Source organism: Pygocentrus nattereri, chromosome 15 (genome assembly GCF_015220715.1).
Source record: "Pygocentrus nattereri isolate fPygNat1 chromosome 15, fPygNat1.pri, whole genome shotgun sequence".
In the NCBI taxonomy this organism is placed as follows: Eukaryota; Metazoa; Chordata; class Actinopteri; order Characiformes; family Serrasalmidae; genus Pygocentrus; species Pygocentrus nattereri.
This window is the reverse complement of record NC_051225.1, coordinates 33,355,324-33,376,555: the sequence shown is the minus strand read 5'-3', so window position 1 is coordinate 33,376,555 and position 21,232 is coordinate 33,355,324. Positions and strand designations below refer to the sequence as shown.

General features: G+C 37.6%; 2 protein-coding genes across 3 annotated transcripts in view; one reads left to right on the top strand and one right to left on the bottom strand.

Annotated features, from left to right (window-relative positions):
• The window catches only part of LOC108430149 (nidogen-1), a 58,124-nt gene extending 52,989 nt beyond the window's left edge, over positions 1–5,135 (top strand). The window contains exon 20 of one of the 2 annotated variants that reach the window (XM_017702445.2): positions 2,248–5,135. In XM_017702445.2, the coding sequence (XP_017557934.2) occupies positions 2,248–2,375 (128 nt within the window). In that variant the 3' untranslated portion in view covers positions 2,376–5,135. Of the gene's footprint in view, positions 1–2,244 lie in introns of both variants that reach the window. The other variant, XM_017702444.2, reaches the window with a different exon arrangement.
• A 2,704-nt stretch (positions 5,136–7,839) lies between these two features.
• tbce (tubulin folding cofactor E) lies at positions 7,840–21,216 on the bottom strand. The gene is made up of 17 exons (XM_017702440.2): positions 21,042–21,216; positions 19,538–19,682; positions 17,636–17,720; positions 16,568–16,744; positions 16,345–16,430; positions 15,839–15,938; positions 15,378–15,480; positions 14,671–14,747; positions 14,488–14,580; positions 14,334–14,398; positions 13,281–13,345; positions 13,002–13,154; positions 11,619–11,772; positions 10,522–10,590; positions 10,334–10,393; positions 10,148–10,239; positions 7,840–8,680 (listed from the first exon to the last, which is right to left on the bottom strand). The coding sequence occupies exons 2-17, from the start codon at positions 19,665–19,667 to the stop codon at positions 8,585–8,587; spliced, it is 1,605 nt and encodes a 534-aa protein (XP_017557929.1). The 5' UTR covers positions 19,668–19,682; positions 21,042–21,216; the 3' UTR covers positions 7,840–8,584.
• Positions 21,217–21,232: the final 16 nt, after the last annotated feature.

Genomic DNA, 21,232 nt, shown 5'->3' with positions numbered 1-21,232 from the left:
GTTCAAACAGATAAACTTTGTTTTTTGCAAATATTTTACTCATTTTGAATTTGATGCCTGCAACACGTTCCAAAGAAGTTGGGACAGGGTCAACAAAAGACTGGGAAAGTTGAGGAATGCTCAAAAAAACACCTGTTTGGAACATTCCACAGGTGAACAGGTTAATTGGAAACAGGCGACTGTCATGATTGGGTATAAAGGGAGCATCCCTGAAAGGCTCAGTCATTCACAAGCAAGGATGGGGCGAGGTTCACCACTTTGTGAACAACTGCATGAGCAAATAGTCCAACAGTTTAAGAGCAACGTTTCTCAAAAAACAGCCAGAAACACCCCCGGCTTCTCTGGGCCCGAGCTCATCTGAGACGGACTGACGCAAAGTGGAAATGTGTCCTGCAGTCTGACGAGTCCACATTTCAAATTGTTTTTGGAAATCATGGACGTCGTGTCCTCCGGGCCAAAGAGGAAAAGGACTGTTCGGATTGTTATCAGTGCAAAGTTCAAAAGCCAGCATCTCTGATGGTGTGGGGGTGTGTTAGTGCCCATGGCAGGGGTAACTTGCACATCTGTGAAGGCACCATTAATGCTGATAGGGACATACAGGTTTTGGAGCAACATATGCTGCCATCCAAGCAACGTCTTTTTCAGGGACGTCCTGCTTATTTCAGCAAGACAATGCCAAGACACATTCTGCACGTGTTACAACAGCGTGGCTTTGTAGTAAAAGAGTGCGGGTACTAGACTGGCCTGCCTGCAGTCCAGACCTGTCTCCCATTGAAAATGTGTGGCGCATTATGAAGCACATAATACGACAACGGAGACCCCGGACTGTTGAACAACTGAAGTTGTACATCAAGCAAGAATGGGAAAGAATTCCACCCACAAGGCTTCAACAATTAGTGCCCTCAGTTCCCAAACGCTTATTGAGTGTTGTTAAAAGGAAAGGTGATGTAACACAGTGGTAAACACGCCCCTGTCCCAACTTCTTTGGAACGTGTTGCAGGCATCAAATTCAAAATGAGTGAATATTTGCAAAAAACTATAAAGTTTATCCGTTTGAACATTAAATATCTTGTCTTTGTAGTGTATTCAATTGAATATAGGTTGAAAAGGATTTGCAAATCATCATATTCTATTTTTATTTATGTTTTACACAACATCCCAACTTCATTGGAATTGGGGTTTTATATAGAACCATTTTCTTTACTAAAGAACCCTTGAAGCACCTTCTTGTACAATACTTCATGTTGCATTAATAGACATTTAGTCAAATGTCACACAAGGTGATAAGAGGGTGATAAAGACAATAGTTACTAGGGGTGCGGGAAAAATTGATTCTTAGATGAATGGTGATGTGGACGTGAACGATTCTGGACCGATTCACAAATGTCAAAAATCGTTTTTCTAAATATTTAATTTATACCGTAATGTTGATGGAATGCAAAGGGTGGAACTTGGAAGTGGGTAAGTACAGCATCCGGTCAGTTTGTGGCAGCACATAACAAAAACACAACTGGATGAGCGAGAAATCTGACCGGCTCTGCGTTAAAAAGCTAGTTTAGGTCAGGAGTCACAACCCAAATGTTAAGAAGAGACATTTTGTCCTTTCAACAAAAATCAAACCACCTTTGGCAGCCACAACATTTAATGTCCAGTATGTCTCAGTGTGTGCGAATGTCCTAGTACAGACTAAATAAATGTGAATGAAAACACTGTACTCACTCACTTTACTCTGCTTTAATCTAGCTCAGCTATAGCGGCTTTCCTCCCATCTCCGCCAGAGAACTCTTCCCCAGAAGTAGAGTATTGTAAAATGTCTCTCATCGTTTGGCTGTTTTACGAGGCTGAAGTCGCTTCTCATTCGCCAGCTTCTCGTTCAAATTTTTCCATTCCACCTTAAATTCTGACTGAAGAGAACTTCTGCTTCACAACTTTTTAGTGTTTCACAGTCTCTCGTTGCAGATTTAACGTTCCAGGAAACCAACTGAGGTGCTTATAAATGCGAATAAGTCTCCAAATGTTCATCTGAGCTAAATCTCTCTCTGCCTTTTCATAGCTACTAGCCAGGAGAGACTGTTGCTAAGGGACCTGCAGTCTCTTTGAGAAACGGGGCTTTCGCGCTGTGTCCCATCTCTCAGATATTTTACTGACACAGTGACCCCTGAGTCTCTACAATTACTAATTAATGTTGGGATTTCTGAATCTGTGCTTGCATTCATTTTACAATTTACTGTGCATTTTCTCCAGCAGAAGTAAACTACTGCTCAAGTGATAATGGCGGCTGCTCCCACCTGTGCCTCCCACGGCCCGGGGGCTTCACCTGCCGCTGTCCTACCTTGAACAATGGCTCCTGCGTTGAGAGGGACCAAAACTTCTGAGAGCAGCTTGATGAGGCAGCCATGGGTGTTCTGACCAGAAGAGGAAAAGGGATGCCTGTGCCTTTAAGATGACTCCACTTGATTCACATGGGGGAAACGCAGTATGTATGATAATTACCAAAAGGCTAAATCAACCACTAAACCTCACCTTCATCACTACAGCCCAGATACTGCAGATAGGAGCGCAATGTGGAAAGTTAGTGGCATTAAAGAAGTGGATATTGATACAAAGTCCTGTGTAAACTGCAAAAGGGGATCAGAAATGAGTGAAAGGAGGGACCACTGAAGGTATGGACTGCCGCATGGGGGTCAGAAAGGATGGATGGTCAACACAGTGCTTATCTACGCACAGACCGGGGTCCGTGAGCTGGTGCAAATGGGGTCTAAGTGAAGACTAGTTACTGTATTACCCAAATTCTTGTGAATCACTGTTATATTTTAGTGTGAGGTTTATATCAATATATTAACTGATTATATTGTAGCCAATCAATTGATTTTATTTTTAAACTTTCCCCACTTAACCCACTTTCCAAAAACAATACAATATGTGAAGGCGGCCGTGTTTTATGTTGTTCATATGGAGAAAAATAGTCATTCTTTGCATGTTAAGAAGCGGCTGAATTAGGGCTGTCATGATTAATCGATTAAACTTCATTATCTCACATTTCATGACAACTGGCATAAACTGACATAAACAATTATAAAGGCTTATTCCAAGTCCTGTGTAAATGGATACCAGGAGCTCCTGGTATTTTGCTTCAGGTTGACACCTATTGTTTCTTCCTGACATTATCATCACATTTTAACAGCTGATTTTGTAGCTTATTGTATATCACAGTAATAAAATGCTGATGGTCCGACAGCCGAGATCTTATAAATGGTACAACGAAACTCTCTTAAGGGCTATATTACAAGCATTATGTCACTGTGACATACACGTCATAACTTCAGGAAAAACAAAACTGTCACCTGACATGAGTGTTGTGTCGACACCAAAGTTGCAACTTTTTAGACAAATGATGCCTTTTGAAGTGCTTATAAATGTTTATGTAGGTCTGTGTCATTTGTCACAAAGGGCTTATGTATGTGTGGTGTAGCCTTATTAGAGCATCATCATACACGATCAGAAAAAAAGGTACAACTTTCTAAACTGTCTCTGTAGTGATACTGTCCAGGGTACATCTTCAGTACCTTTAGTTATGGGACATGTTTTATTGAAATTAAAAATGGACTCTCGACTTGGCTTTTTTAACATTAGGTCATGAAAAAGTATAAAAATGTGTCTTTTTCCTGGGAAAAATGTGTTTTAAGTACACAGTTGGACCTCAAAACTGATGTTGTACATTTGAGGGAACATTTACATTGTTTGGAGCTTAATGAACAAAATATACCTGCACCTTTTGCTCAACCTTTCTGAATGAACTGGTGATGATTAGTTGGTGGTTTGTGTGATGGTTTTGGAAAGTTGAAATTCTCTGAATGCTCTCTGTTACACTATAAAAACAAAGGTTGACAGACACAACCCATTAAATGTCACATCGGGCTGGTTTAGGCCTAAATCTGGAACAAATGGGATTTTAATAGTGGAACACTGTTGGCCTTGCTGATCCTTGATAAATTTGTCCAAGAAACCAGCCTATAGTGTTTGAATATTTATTTCAAAGTCTACATAGTTTAACCTATTTCCTGTAAAGTGTATTGGAATCTTTGAAAAGCTTGAAATGTTTTTTTTAATGTATTGATCAAAATAATTGGCTGATTATTGGGGTGTAACAATATATAATTACGTTGTAATGTTTGGTGGCAAACTGTCACAGCAGAAGGCCTTCATTTTGGGCCATAAATTTCAAAACAAAAACGAGGAAAGTAACGCCTCTATGAAAACTCTCGTTCTACTAGCGTTCCTATCAGATGACGGTAGTGTTTTAGTGACAAGTGCTTTACATGAACAGTTTTTGGCCATTTTACATTAAACAAACATTTGAAGCTTATCAAAGATGATTTCAAGCTTGTAACAGAGATATTAATGTGTATTTTATCTTGTATGCAGCAGTTTTATTTTGTATAAAATCATCATGGAGAATGAGCGTTCTGTTATTAGCACTAAATGCAGTTGAACTGTCGGAGCACCAAAGATCACAATCAACAGTTCACGCAAGCGTGTGCGTTAGTAAGTAACAGATCATGGCGTATCACAAATATCACGGCAATGAAATCGCGAAACCAATATCGATGGAATCATTATAGCCGTGTATATTATCAGTAATGACAGCCCTAAAAGTAAACATCACCTTTTTTGCCTTAAAATAGTTTTTAAAAGCCCTAAGAGCTGTTTATGGTGTCAGTGGGTCAGATGAAGTATTCATGGGGTGAACGTTATGACATTAATTCACCTACATAAAATTGATATTTACAATAATTTTACATGATTGTGTTGGTATTGTAAATAAATAACTGAAATATAGTCATATTTTAAATACAAGTTTCAGGTAAAAAATGTTTACAAGCGTTAAAGCTAATCAGAGGAGATGGTTCGGGGGTCTTGGCCGAGATCCTGTCCATCTGGACCGAGTTCCTCTGGAGGCTGTGTTGGGTCAAACCTCCCTGACCTCATCCCCCATACGGGACTCCAGCCTTTTACATATTCGCTAAGGTTACCATGCATGTACTGTGGATGCAGCTGGAGGGAGGCGGCGATACACTCATACGAGAACACTTCCACTCTGTACAGCTGTCTAATAAAAACACCTTTTTTAAGAGTCCGGAGTACAGTCTCTTCATTTATTTATTCTTCATACTGCTACATGGCTGGCATTTGTTTCTGATTATCTGATGTTGAGCCTCTATCATCTTCATGACAACGTGAGTGATGATGTGCACATAAGGCGGAAAGGGAGGAAGGTGTATTTGAGGCCCAGCAGCTGCAGAAGAATAAAAGAGTGAGCAGATAGGACAGTCCGTGTTGAGTAACATGGTTTATCACAGCTGCATGTCCTCTAACTCCTTCCTCATTCAGAGCATATAACTCAGGAAAATGACAAATGAGTGTGCAGGCCATGTGTCTGCCAGTCGTGGATATATTACACATGCTATATTGTTAAAGCCACAGAAAAACACGTTTAACCTCAGGCCAAGAATGAAGCAGTGAGTGTCATAATATATATAATATAACTGTCAGTTTTAAGATGCATTAATCTGCATTAGGGTTCAGTAAAGGAAACTCTTACTTTAAAGAATTCTCCAGCTTCTTTCAACCTAATCTCTGACACATGTAGCATACAGTCTAACAAACAATATCAACAGATCTGCCAGGACTAAAGAACAAAAAAAAAAAAAAAACACTGACTTGAATCAAACAAAGGAATGCAAACATCAAATTTACACAATTTTCCCTTAATAAGTGATCCTTTTTTGATCCCACAACCGGGGAAATTCCACCTCCGCATTTAACCCATCCATGAAGTGAAACACCAAATGCACACTAGTGAACACAGACACTAGGGGGCAGTGAGCACACTTGCCCGGAGCGGTGGGCAGCCCTATCCACGGCGCCTGGGGAGCAATTGGGGGTTAGGTGTCTTGCTCAAGGACACCTCAGTCATGGACTGTCGGCCCTGGGGATGGAACCTTCCGGTCACAGGGCCAGATCGCTAACCTCCAGCCCACAACTGCCCTTACTTGCTACAGTTGTCATCTATCAGCCAAGATGAGTTTGGTGTGCAAACTTTGCTTCTTGTGTTTATAACTGGAGCTACATGGCTAATGTTGCCAATAGTCACCCAGATCTTTCCTTTAAATACATCCCCAAATCATCTCTCAACTGGCATTTAGGTCTTTATTAAGTATCGCAGACTTGAGCCACTTAAGCCACTTAAGCCACAAAATGATCAAAACTTCACTGTGCTGCTGGCACACAGCAAGCTTTCATTTTAGACAACAGGCGGATCAGCTACACAAAGTTTTGCTCATTTCTACAGCTCACAGAAGTCATACTGTGTCTTAAAACACATCATGAAATCTGCATGACCTCAGTGAAGACACGGAGTGTTTACATGCTCTTCTAATCTGATAATCAGATTTGGTCAGTAATCCAATCAACGCATTTATAATCACTTGAGTAATCAGACAATAGGGAAACTTCAGGTCTACATGAGGCAGTGATCAGGTTTCTGCTTTTCAACCAGAACGTAAACTCACAGAAGACGTGGCGTAAATGTGATGTAAAAATCAAATCTCATGCTGTGGCTTTTTTTTTTTTTAAATCAAGCCACTTTACCTGAAAATATGAATGTACATTGTTTAGAAGGTGAAGAATATTTATTTCATGTTTGGTTTCAACATCGCTCCAAAAGTATTCTGATGCCATCTCGCAACAATGATTATTTCCGGTACAGCAGTCTGTTCCGCGCATGCACAGACTGAGAAATCTGAAATCAGAGTAAGAGTACACGCGCACTGACAAATCAGATCCTCTCTCTATCGGATTTCTTCATCGCATTTCTACATCGGAGTATGGTGTTTACCTGACCAATTGAATAATCAAATAACTGCAGAAATTCTGTTACGATACAATTATTGAGTGCCAGTAATCACACTTATGGATGCAGTTTGTGCAGGTTTAGAGATGCCTTGAGAACAAGCTTATGATATAACGTTTGGGTGACTATTGACTTTGTGTTTGATATCATGTACCAGCGCTACATCTAAGGTTAGATTGATTTTATATATATATACACATGTGTGTGTGTGTGTGTGTGTATATATATATATATATATATATATATATATATATATATATATATATATATATGTGTGTATATATGTGTATGTATGTATGTATGTATGTATATATATTATATATATATGCATACATATTTATATATCGCTAATAGATATATTAGCAATATAAATAGATATATTTATATATCGCTGCTGTCTGATCAAAACCTCACATGTCCAAAGTGGTACGTTTACAAGAGAAGGAAAAAACTTACTTTACTTTTAATGTAAGTCAATGGAACCAGAATTTTGGGCAATTTCTGTTGCTCTGTCCATCAAGAAATTTAAAACAATGTAAAGGGCAAAAGGTATTTTTAAATCATGTCAAAAACTGATAATCAACAAAAATAGAGATACAAGGTTTTGTTCTGAAACAGTGATATATATCGATGGCATGAGAAAAAATTCTGGTTCCAATGACTTACATTAAAAGTAAAGTAAGTTTTGTTTCTTTTCCAGGAAAGTTACCATTTTGGAGATACAAGGTTTTGTTCTGTCAACAGTGATGTATAAATACATATAGGCTTAAAAAAAGCTGGAGTACTCCTTAAAGATTGAAGCTGTACAATCAAAATTAGCAGAATTTTGGCTGATCTGTAGTACATTATAATGATGTAAATAAGGCAGGTGTGTGCACATGCACTTGTTTGAATGTTTATGTAAATACAAAAGGGACAGAGCATAATTACTAAAGACTGATTGTGCTAAATAGCTGGTTGCCTCTTACCTTTGATGTAGCATTTTATTAGATTTTTAAAATTTAAATATGCAACTGAAATTTTTCATTTACAGATTTAAAATGCCAGTTTGGCTCAATGAAGAGCAAATAATCTTATGTTGCAACAGAAAGTACTAGAAATATGCTAGCGGGCATAAAAAAAATCATCAGTGCATCCCTGTTATAGATCGTTACTGGCTAGTGGGTAATGGGCATTTCTCCTACATATTACCTGCATAGTGCCATCTAGTGTTGAGATACAGCAACCGACTACGGAGATACTATCACAAAGCACTGTGTTTGTCCTGCTCTAAAGCTGATTAATCTGCTTATTAAACGGTTCCTGAACTGAATCAGGTGTTTTAGAGCAGCCTTCCATCACACGCTCTAAAACTCAAATATAATCCTGCCTTCAGTTAAAACAGAATGCAGTTTAAATAGGAACTTTGTATCTGAAATTGTAATTATAATATTAAGTAGCAGTGCATCATCATCCCTATCAATCCCTAAAAGCTCTAATGAGGACACAGAAATGTGAAAGCCTAAAAGACATCTGTGCGCACAAGATCCCACAAGTCTCTGTGTGGATCTCTTATAGACATGTGCTCAGGCAGTTTGAGGGATGAAAGCAAGCTTAGGCAGGCTCGTGCTCTGTGCAGAGAAGGTCAGCTGCGTGTGACGCAGAGTTCGGCAAGCTCCAGCAGGTACCACCTCAGGACCAGCGCACCAGAATTCTGTCTCCATCTTCTATGGAGTAGAACTGCAGCGGCTTCAGGTCATTATCAATCTCGATCTCTTTGCCCTCCATCTGCATAACAAAAGATAGAAGGACAGAGGCAGGAATGACCTGGATTAACACTTTGTCTCTACTGCCTGGCAAGAATGTTGTTTTTGAAAATTACCTCAGCAGCTTAACTGATCAGTATTTATTTATTTATTTGTGCATGTATACTATCTTATATATAACTAAACTTATATCTTAAGTTTTCAAACATGAACCCAATTCATTCCGAATTTACTTTCAGATGTGTCCAGAATGATGAATGGAACTGTTACACCACTGTTTCCCAGTTCAGCCCTCAATGGCCCAGCAGATGGTCCACATTTTTGCTCCAATCCAACTCACAAACTTGGAGATGAAGGATTAATGTGGATGGTCTGGGGGCCCTGAGGGTCACTATATTGATTCCATAATAACAGAGAAAGCTGTATAACATCAAGAATGAATATCCAGCGTGCTTCATATTTCAATGGTTCTGGTCAGATCTTATGGCAAATAACTGAACTAGAAATGTACAGAACCAGAGAATTACTGTACATAACATACATTTTGCTTTCATATTTTCTGTGACTGCCCTTATACAAATACAAACCTATGAATATATGAAACTAACGGACAGACCTCCCCCCACGCTGAAGAAGAAAAAACATTACCTAAAACAGACTTGACTTTACTTCTCAAACAGATTTGTAAGCCTTATATTTTATTCATGAAGATTTTTATTTGAGGCAGCTGTTTTAGAACTGGCTGGTTTGTAGGTTTTCAGAGAGCAGCATCCGTATTCATAAAAAATAATAACTGTTTTGTATTAATATTAATAATACAGTATTTTTTCTTAGATTTTCTAGTCAGTACAGATTTGAAGGGTCTGTAGTGAATAACTTGGATGTAAAGTAATAAATAGTGAAATATTTTTTTCCTGAAAGTAAAAAGCAAATTAGTCTCCATTACAGTATTTAGTATCAGCAATTGGCCAATTTACCATTTTTAATTTTTATTGCAACCTGTGTTGCAATTTTCACTCATGCTGTGTCTGAATTCTAATTCTATGCTATAACTACACCAAAATATCATACCCTAATTATTCAGAACCCCTTGTGTGAAACAGCAAGTTGTCTTTAATTTTTGATTTAGCACTTGGTGTTATTTAAACAGACAACAGAATTTTTATTTTAGAATTTAAAATACCATCATATAATTTAATTTGTTATAATGTACTCAGTAATAGTAACGGATTAGATTTTTCTTTTTAAACTATACCAACCTTGATTTTCAGTCACTTAACTTCTCAAAAAGTATTCTGCTGTCTAGTTTATACTACTTAAATCTGTGTTGTATAAGATATTATAGATAAAAAAATTTAAATAATTACTATGACAATGGTTCTTAACTTTTGAACGATAGTTTTAACAGCAGTTTCTTGAAAGAACTGGTATTCTAACTGCTCTTTGCTGTATGAGTGTGGGGTGAAGCAGAATAAACAGTGTGTTTCACCTTGGAGCTGGTGTAGCTGAGACGGAGTTCAGTGCCTGGGAGCTTCAGGAGTCTATACAGCAGTCCCCTCACTTTCTGAACAACCATCGAACCTGGGGGAAAAAAAACATTAAATATTTCAATACACACAACCAGGATAAACCTTATGGTAACAGTTGGTGAGAGATTGAGTGTGTCGGTCTTTACCTGGGAGCTTCTTCTGTATGGGTTTCCTGTCTTTCTCCTCAGGGCACTCAAATGTAACAGCTGATGAGAAAGGGCAAAGAAAAAAGAGAAAGAATGTGCTTCAGAGAGACATTTCAGAGACAAATGCAGACATGTTTATGGTCCAGAGACATTTCATTTCAAGATCATAATGCGAAGCAGCTACTCACTCAACAACTGGTCTTTCAGAGCGAAAGGTTTCTGCTCCTTCAGTTCATCCTCCTCCGGTGCACCATACTCTAATAATAAAGTAGTCAAACAAACAAATAGTCCTTAATTAAAACCCCAACACATCCATCACACTGAACCGAGTCTAGCAGTAGCTCGGCTTTTCTAATAGCAAGATGTGCAAATCTCACCTCACGATTCAATTCAGTGCATCATGAAATCTCAAATTTCACTACAATTTGTTCTATTCCATTATTTTAGTGAAATTCCAAATTATTTTTAAAGATACACTGAATACACAGGGAAATTTGGGGATTTTTATGTGTGAAAATAACCCAGAAAATGTTATTTTGGCAAAAAATAGTGCATCATTTATTCAGTTTTCTTTTAATGTAAACGTTTAAAATTTTAAAACGCTCAATCATCACTCCAAACACCCCTTTTAAAATTCATTGTTTTTGTGATGCTATGAAAAACTCATTTACATATATCCACCTTTTCAGCCTACAGCCCCTGCCATTCACACTGAAGTTAAAAGTAGTGTTTCAGCTCAGATGTCTATTTGAATGAGGCACAGAACAGAGCGGCCAATCAGAACTGAGCTCATTTAAATACATCAGTCTTGAAGGCACAGTAACAAAAACAGCCTGTTTCATTGTAAGGGATAAAGAGAGAATGTGAAAATGAATTAAGACTATTTTGGGCACATAAATAAACACAAACATTACAAATTTACCCAGGGATAAAAATAAATACAAGAAAAATGCTTTAAAATCTATTAAGCTTTAAAATGAACTTAATTTCGGTGTGTCACTTTAGAAGTGTGCTATCATTTTAAAAGTACTCTACTACCCCACAGCAAGGACATCACATCACACAGAATAAATTTGATACATTCATTTTTTATTTCACTCCAATATCTGGTCTGATATTTACCCATAGAAACTGATATGCCATCTCTAACTGATTCAATTCTAACGGTCCAAAATCAGTGCAGTTGAACAACACCTTTGGATCAATTCCCTTGGGGCAATAATTCACTTTTACAGCCCTGAGGCTCAGCCTGGAAGTGTAGGGGAAATATATTGTGGTGACTCACTCTGAATAAGGGTGAGGTAGCGTGGGTGCTGCGCTATGAACTCTGCACTGGGGTGGTTCTTTTCTGGGTCACTGTGGCCTCCAGCCTGCAGCCATGCTCGGCCAAACTTCTTACAGTAATCCAGCTCAGCACCTCTCCTCTCCTCCTGCAGGACCTGAGAGAGAGCACAATCATGGTGCAGGTGTGTTGTTAGGCCTAGTGTATATAAATTGCAAGAACACATATATGGGCCAGTTTCTCACTCTCATAACTACATAACTTACAGATTAGCTTCAGAGAATAATTCATAGTAAGTACTAATTACACAATAAGTCTTAAGATTAATAAATAAATAATAAGTCTGTTAGCAATTTTATTATAGTAAACATTGAGAATCTACAGTGCCTTACAGATTTACAGGCAATTAAAATGAACAAAACATGCTGGGCAAAAGACCCTTTATCCTCAAATGTTTTCTTCAAAGAGCTTTGGGATACTCCTCAGTAGACCTATCGTCTTTACTATTCAGAGTCTTGGAATCACTGGCCATATTAACAATTTTTTCCCTCCATTTTATATATAACAATATCTTATACAATGTTGATTTAAAGCTACTCCACGTCTATTCTCTGGATTTAGAGATTTTGAGACCTCTCTGGTGGAAATATGTAATTGCATGCAAGTTTGTAACAATGGCTGTGCTTCGGACCCCTTCCCTGAGTGGATGAATCTTGTTTGTGAGGACGTTAAAAAAACATTTAAAGAGAACTCAAGGCAAAACTTGGTGAAGGACATGTCTTCTGAGGATGTGAGTGAATTATGTACTGTAGTCATCATCTCTTCATGAGTTTAATGTTAATTTTGCATTTAAGACCTAAACATTAAGCTGGACCTTCTATTTGAGCCTTTGTGTGTGACGTTAATCGTTAATATGTAAATGCAAATGAAATCCCACCTGACGTCTGTCACTCACTAAACTGTAGCATTTTTTTCTGACTTGTTAACGCTACTTTTTTCAATTTTAACAAAATAATCTTACACAGTACAGCTTTAAACATTGTATCACCAGTTTTATTTAACATTTCTGAACAAAAAGGTATTAAATAGTAACTATATAATATAATTATCTATTGACATTACTTTTGTGTCAACTTGTCTGCCTTGACAATTGATTTCCACTTTTGAAATATGATTTGTAGATATTATTTTTAATTAGAACTTAACTGTCAATGTTATAGAGCTTTCTTGGTATTTTTTTGAAAGGTGTTAAGTTGTACAGGATGAAAATATTAGAAAAACAGAATTTCTATTAATCCAAAAAAAAAAAAAAAATGATTCCACTTAACAGCAGCACTGTATATCTGCTCAGTCTCAATGCTCTTTTTGAGATTAACACATACACACCTGACTCCTGTTGAGTATCTCCAGCTGGCTGATGCGCGCAATGAGGAGCTGGCGGGTTGTCTCATGGTTCTTGTCCAAATCCATCAGGGGGTTCCTCTTACAAGACAACTGCACCAATGCGCTTAGTTTGTCCAGCTCATTAATTACACCCCACTGACAGTGAACGAGAGAGGAAGAAAAAAGAAGAAAGCACGCTAATGAAATCAACAGAGACTGTCAGGATATTAGGCCAATCTGTACCAATGTCCCACATTTCTATCGTTATCTACAGGCTCTTACCTCAGAGATTTTATTGTCATCTAGTAAAAGGATCTTCAGTGCAGGGAACATTGCCGTCTTGGTGCCTTCACAAATTCAAAGCCATATTTATTAAGATGAGCCTAATTTTAAGATGAACAAATTAGATTTGCTTGAAAATAGAGATTACTGACATTGCTGAATGCTGTATATCTGCTTGTAACAAGATCTAACATGTTTTGATATATGATGGAAAATGCATCTTCATTTCTCTAATAAGGGTAGTTAATCATACTATAGCATACTACCAAAAACATATACTATGAAAACATTTTTTTTTTGGTAAGGGGTCAATAGTACATTTTAGAACAAAACCCTTCATATGTTTTTTTTTTTTAATAAAATGTTTATTTAATGCATTTGTCATGTAAAGCAGCATTCTGTATCATAGCATTGTTTCCCCCTTAATGCACAAAAATGCATCATACAATCATTGGGAATCCCTCTGGTGTCAACCAGTCCTGACTGCTAACCTAGTCACTGATTTACAGACTAATAAATACAACCAAGGTAGCATTACTGTAGCTCTTTCCATCAAAAAAAATCATAAAGAACATAAAAAATTAAATCCTTATTTAACACTAAATGAACATCAGAGACCACTTTTTACAATTTCAGACATTTCAGCCAAAGGAAAAATGACAACTGGGTGCCAAATATAAAAAGTTTCAGACAGTGTGGCCTCAAATATCCAGCCTAGAGCAGTTCCTACATCATCAAGGGGGTTTATCTAATCTTTAAACTGGAAAATCTCACTCCAGAGACAACTGGGCGGGTTGACATGTTTACAACAGTTACGGCAACAGTTAAATGTGAAGTTTTGGCCAGATTGTCACTTTACCACCAATTAGATTAATTTAAGGAGTAATTCACAAATATAAAATGTCATTTTTTTTACTGTTAGTAACCTATTGTCCTGAAATTTAATGAGTAATAGTAACAAGTCTAAAATATTGGTACTGGAATGTGTTTCAGCCCAATATCCTACTTGAAATTTTCCCTTCATTATGTCGGTACTTCTGAGCAGTCCATTACCTGGTAATGCGTCACTTAAGTGAATAGTAGTCAATCCTGTACTGGAGAGATTTAGTATCTCCAACCTGTGATTTCAGACAGAGAGAAAGTTATAATAATCAGAAAACAATTATATATAATCCAAATAACTACAATGTATTAAAACCTTTTTTACCTGGAGAGGTTTGATATTTGCAGTACGCTCTCCTGAACTAAACTATTGTTGGACAAGTCCAGCACCTTCAAACCCTGCAGCACATCTACTGGCCTAAATATGTACAAAAACCATACATTAATGATGACATCTGATTCCATATAAAGGAAACTGACTGGATTATTGGCATGTACAGTGTCTTACCTCTGTAATTCAGTGATATCGTTATCATTAAGAAAAAGCTCCTCTATATGTGGCCACATTGTTGCGCAGCAGAGCACCTGTCAAAGACAAGAGCAATGGATTTACCAAACAACTTTTAAAAAGTTCTGTGTAACTCATTAAGATGTAAACAAAACCATGCAGAATTGTTTGGAATTAAATGCTCTGTTCTAGAGAAACTTGGTGACTTAGAATTGTTTACAGTGGTGGTGATAGGAACCGGACGTCTGTTTGTTTAATGCCTCTTAAAAGCTCAGTTACAGAAAGCTATTACATAAAAAAGTTACAAATACATACGTTTTTAAAAAGCATTTAAATAAATTGATGGTGGAAGTGCATGCAGGGTGACACATGTAGGTTCACTGCTCATTCTGGATAGTAAATAAACTGGCAGACATGGTGACCCCTGGTTCCCATCACCACTACTCTAAAGAACAATGAGCCTGTAAGCCTCTCTACAATGAATCATTTCACATCAAACCACTCTGAATGACTTTGTTCATATTTCAGAACTCTGAATTATGCAGAAATTCTGAAAAAAATCAGTGGATCAGCATATTCTTTTATCAGAATATGTATGTTAGCAGATACTTTTTGCTTTTGGTAGGTGATGGAGGTGATGGACTGAGCTGAGGTAACAATAAAACACTGAAATGTGAGAGTGTGTGTGTTTGGATATTGTCCTTTACCTGAGACCAGGAGATAACACAGCTGTTGAGTGTTAAGACTCTTAGATTGGAGAAAGCGGGGCTGAGGTTGGAAGGGCTGGAGGCAATGCTAAGTCGATTATGACTATAAAGTAAAATTGAAACACATCTTGTTAATAATACAAACACATTACTTGTGTCAAACAAAATAAAACACTAATTGTCTTCAAAGTAACATAAAATGAGGTTTCCTTAACTGTACATATGTAAATAATAAAATATGGTAAAATAACTATGTGGTGTTATTTTTAACACATCTGTTTTGAATGTATAGACAAAAAGCTTGAGCTAAATTTGCTGTAAACGACATCAGTTGCTGCTGTTTGATAATAAGCCTTGAAAATGAAAGGCACCAGCACATAACTAACAGACTGAATAAGTAGCAAACAGAAAACAACAAAATGCGAACAAATGGATTGATGGATGAATGGATAGGTGCTAACCTCAGGTAAAGTACTTGCAGTTTCTCTAACTGCTCTGTAATCGCTGCCACCACCTCCCAGGAGCTCAATAAATTCCCAGAGAGATCCAGAGAACCTACATCTTAGAAAAACTAGTTAAAGGAGCAGTCAATCATCTTCAGAATGTAATATCACTGAGTGAAAAACCTATGAAAGGTATTCCTGATCTGTTTCTGGTAAGTTCAGATTTTGACTTAGTACCTCAAAATAATGAGTTAAAAATGGTCAGTTATGCAATAAGTAATTATGAGATAAAAAGTATTTTGGAATAAATAAATTCACAGTCAATATTTTGAGAAAATAAGTCATTATTTTGACATAGTAAGTCATATTAAACCTAACATTTAAGTAAATCAGTTATAACATATATAAGTTATGAAAAATCATGGGTGATGTTTTCTCCTCTATGTGGCAGGAACGGGCTTCCATCAAAAACCTGCCTGGAGGAAGATTTCATCCATATTTGTATTACTTTCTCAAAGGGATACTGGGTATGTTTTTCTTGATTTCATTTTCGGGGCCTGGACCAGATACTTCACAATTTATGAGAGCAACCTCTGCTAAATTCTCCATCCTGAAAAAAACAGCAACATAGCAAAGAACAGTTCATCACCACTGAGATGATCTACCAGAGCATCATGCAACACACTTTTTGAGGACACCAAAGCTGGACCTGAATGAATTTAACATAAACAGGCCGCCTGGACTCACCTCTGTTTCTCCATGATGGACTCAAAGCCAACCATCTTCACGGTCTTGGTGGAGATTCTCACCTCTTCTCCAATAGCCTGATCTAGGCCCAGCTCATAGCGCTGCTTTACAGCAGTCAGGAAGTCCATGCCAAAGTTGGCTTTTTTGGGTCGCACAAATGACCCCCCTGTTGGATGCCTTATGAGACAGAGAGTGACACACAAAAACATCCATGACCACAATTCATATTATGTCCGCACAATGAGCTGTTGTGGTCGTGATAGTGGTCACTCTCATGGGTGACCGTCTCGCCTGTCTGAGTCATGTTTCGTGGATCAGGAAAAACGTCAATTCAGAGGGGAAATTTCCTAATTAAAATGTGTATCTAATTTCCACCTAAACAAATTCTACATGAATAATTTCCACATGATATTATATTATCTCAGTCTAAGATTTAGTGTTTTGTATCTCAGAGTGATGCAGAGAAACTTGTTCATGCGTTTGTTACAGGCAAAGTTGATCACTGTAATGATCTTATTACTGTGCCTACAGCGCACATCTTAAAAAGAAACAAAACAGAGAGATCACATCACATGAAAGACAGTCAAGCTCAGCGCTCACTTTAAGAAGCACCTAAAAAAGTTTCTCTTTAACTCAGCATTTAAATAAAACTCTATGTCTCATGGTATTCTTTAAATTTGATCTCTGTCATTGTCTTATTTGATTCTAAATTATTACCTATAATTTATTGTACTACTGCTATCACCTGTCTGTAAAGCACTTTAAGCTGCCACCAGCATGAAAAGTGCTATATAAATAAAAATGATTGTTATAATAATAATAATGTAATTATTGGCCAAAGTAATAGACAAAATTGTTGATGTAACATTTTACTTGTGTATGAAATTTATAGACATATTTGAATCAAGTAAATTCAGTGCATTATTTTTACAATGTGTGGGATGTACTGTAAACATCATGGTGGTTTGAATTAGAGTGGAGGTTTAGAGGAGAGTTAGGGGTCACACTGGGGCTTCTTCATGCTCTGGCATGAATATCATCACATTCATATCACATCATGAACTTTACCTGCATGTAAAGTAGCAGACTCCTTCATGGCTTCCATCATGTTTGCCTCTTTCAGGGTTGTCCCACTCCACACCCAACCACAATCCTTTAAAACAAACAGCAAAATTAAGCAGAAAGAAGCACCTAATAGGGCTGGGTCTTATAAGTCAAGACTCCCACAATTTATTAATACTACTGAGTATTAAACAATTAATGTTGTTCAATACCAACCATCATATAGATAAACATCTTGAAATCTTGACTTACTTCCTCAGAGTTTTGACTGACATACTAAGTCAATATTTTAACACATTTTTTTTTGTCAAAGGTCTTTTTATTATTTTGAATGAGTTATTATATTAAAGAAATAAAATAAAATAACTCCAAACCCTCCCACTCCCTACTGCACCTACACATTCTCTTTAAAAATAAATGCATATATGAACAAATACAAAATAGTAAAAGGTGGCTGTAACAGTCAAAAAGAGAAAAAAAAGAAGAAAAAAAATAGCGGTAATAACAAACAGTGGTAGTACAATCTTATGCATCAATATCCACAGAGTCCATTTGTTCCACATATGTAATAGCAGGCTGCCAGATAGCATAACATTTTGAACTATCCCCTCTTATTGTGCAGCGGATTTTTTCGAGATTCAAGAAAAACATTAAATCCCTAATCCAGTGGTTAAAAGTAGGCGGGTGTGTGTCTTTCCATTTGAGCAATATCAATCGTCTTGCTAACAAGGTTGTGAAAGCTATCACGGTTTTTGTTGGTTTAACACAGGCACAGATTTGAGAAAAAAAAAGGATTTATTTCAAGATACAAAGGCCCAATCCCATTTCACCCTCACTCCTACCACTTAGCCTTTACTCCTCCATTCTGCACATTCACACCTGGAGGTAGGGTGTCCCAGTGTTTGTTGGGATACAGGGGGTAGGGCAAAGTGTTAGGGCTGCATGGCTCTGCAAACAGAGGTTTTTCAAAGAAGCCCACAAGTGTGAGTATTTTCTCTGATAAAAAATGACTATAACCACTGTATTAGCTTAGTTTAATGTCGTTTCAAGGTATTATGGACCATTTCTTCATAACAAGCATAAAAAAATCTAGCACTATGCTGATGTCTCAGTAGCTAGCTAGCCAAAATGGTGAAATATGAACTTTCAGCATTTAAGGTGTAATGGGAAATTTCTAATAAGAAGCTGGCAAATAGCTGACTACAGCTTAATATCACTGAAGAATTAGGGGTGGGCAATAATTAATAATTATCACATCCTTCCTCTTTGAAGGCATATGATGCCATTAATGTAACTAAAGGCCAGCAGTGAGGAGCTGAACTTTACCCTCCTCTGCTATCACTGCAGACGGGCAGCGTCGCCTACAGAGCACCACTAGTAGCCTCTTAATAAAGTAATGATCTTTTTTTATTTCAGGGTCCCATTTCGTAGTGAAAGATTTCAAGCAATATACCTTATAACTCAATGGAAATGGACAATGGAAAACATTGGGGTAAAAATATGAAATGGATTGGAAAGTCATTATGTTGATGTAATATGTCAAAATTTGAGTAGTTAAGACAAAATTGATCTTATCAGCATCTTTGAGCCAATCACGCTTGTTCCAAAATCAAGGCTGCTGATTGGCTGTCTAAATTACATTTCAAATGCCTACTATTAACATCAGTGCTTCTGGATTAGTCTATAGTCTTTTGTGATCAGCAAACATATCCACCCCCTTCACCTAACATTCATTTCTAATTGAAGCCACGTCCACTTTCGGTTTGTTAATGAAAAGAACTTTACTCTCATACTGTCTGGTTGTAAGTATCCAAGCCAAAGTACCAGTATTGCTATCATTATGTAAACATTTTAGTAACCAGTGCTTGTGTTGATGAAATGACAAGCACTTTTGGATATCAGGCCTACCTGTCGTAGGAGGAACTGTTCCAACATATCTCACAGTGCCTCGCTCTCCATCGCAGGACACCCGTCGACCCACTGCATCCTCTGGAAGCTGCTGGGCCATTCCACACTGATCCACCTCTCTGATCCTCATCTCACTCTACACAGCCTGAACGAGATTCAGATGGGGAATGGATGGTAGTTATTTGATGTAGGGTATTAATGACAGGGCTTTTTCTGAGTTTTCTCACAAGTTTGTTTATTGTAACATCAGTACCTGACCTCACTAATACTCTTGTGGATGAATGCAATCAAATCCTAACAGCAATGTTCCAATGTTCCTTCCCAGAAGAGTAGAGGCTATTACTGCAGCACAAATTCCTTATTAATACCCTTAATCTCAGAAGACATGCTGGATGAGCAAGTGTCTAACTACCTTAACACTTTTATTGTTATTATTGTTTAATGACCCTTTTCTTCACTGTCTCTGCACTTTATTTTTTTAATAAAACTTGATTATAGTGATGATATGCATATGTAAAAATAAAGATTACCAATCTGATATGTTTATAAAGTCTCTACACCTTTTGGGTACAAATATATTGTTCAGGGTCAAATTTGACCCTGTCGTTCAGAACGGCAATTCGAGAATTGGGCAGACTAGGGACACTCACTCACACACACACACACACTGTCCATGGGAACTAAATATTTCTTGTGGCAAAAGCATAATCCATACCTATCGGAGGAGAGCAGACACTGATTGTAGATCAACGTTGTGACAATAAACTGTTTAGAGCAGCATGAGAAATAATCCTTTGTTGATGAAACTGATACACAGTAAAATGCTGCAAAGGAAGCATTCATCTCAAAAAATGTCCAAATAGCAGGATCCTCTGAAACTCAGAGTAAGATGGCACCTAACAATATAATCAGGTTGACCCCAGGGCCCACATGACTAGCAGTGACGAGTGTCAAAGATTTGTTCAGGACAAATGAATTGAAACTCTTTCGGCTTCAGCAGTTGTAACATTAGGGTTATTTTGACCAGTGACAGTTGATGCCATCAACACAAACAAATGAACAGATGTCATCAACAAAAACAGACCACCTATGACGTTCATTCATGCAAGAAATAGATCATCAAAAAGAATACATGGCTCCTATATTGACCATAAAATGATCAATAATGTTGTGTAATGAAAACTGATTTCCTATTAAAGGTGAATTATGTAATCATGAACAGGCACATGCAACAAAACAAGCTCATCTCTGTGTTGATGAAGGGTAAGTAGTTGACAAGCACAGTCCAGGGAAACAGTAGAGTAATGTAGGACTGCAGGACTGTTTCTGAAGAGGTTTAACTGTTTTAACTGACCCACAAAAATCAATGACGTAACCCATTTGCTGCCATAACAGGAGGGTTCATGTTTACATATTAACTAAGTCAACGCAGCTGAGCCTCTTCCACGCCCAACCACGAGCATATATCATAATGCGTTTACACAGAAACCATATTAGCACCTACCCTTCTTCTCTGAGCTTGAACCGAACCCTTAAAGTTGACTGTTTTCCTCCATCGCTGTGAGCAGCCAGAGCCAAAGGAAACGACGCGCTGCAGCCCTCCTTCCCTGGTCCGTTAGAAAAACAGTCCGAGCACACAACTGCACAACGAGGGAGAATTTAATATCGAAATGTCCGCTTCGCCTTACGAGCTGA

Coding starts and splice junctions, on each gene's coding strand:
- tbce (XM_017702440.2), bottom strand. CDS start 19,667: ATGAGGATCAGAGAGGTGGATCAGTGTGGAATGGCCCAGCAGCTTCCA. Junction 14,399..14,487: donor CAAATATCAAACCTCTCCAG/GTAAAAAAGGTT, acceptor CTGAAATCACAG/GTTGGAGATACTAAATCTCT. Junction 13,155..13,280: donor ATGACAATAAAATCTCTGAG/GTAAGAGCCTGT, acceptor GTTCACTGTCAG/TGGGGTGTAATTAATGAGCT.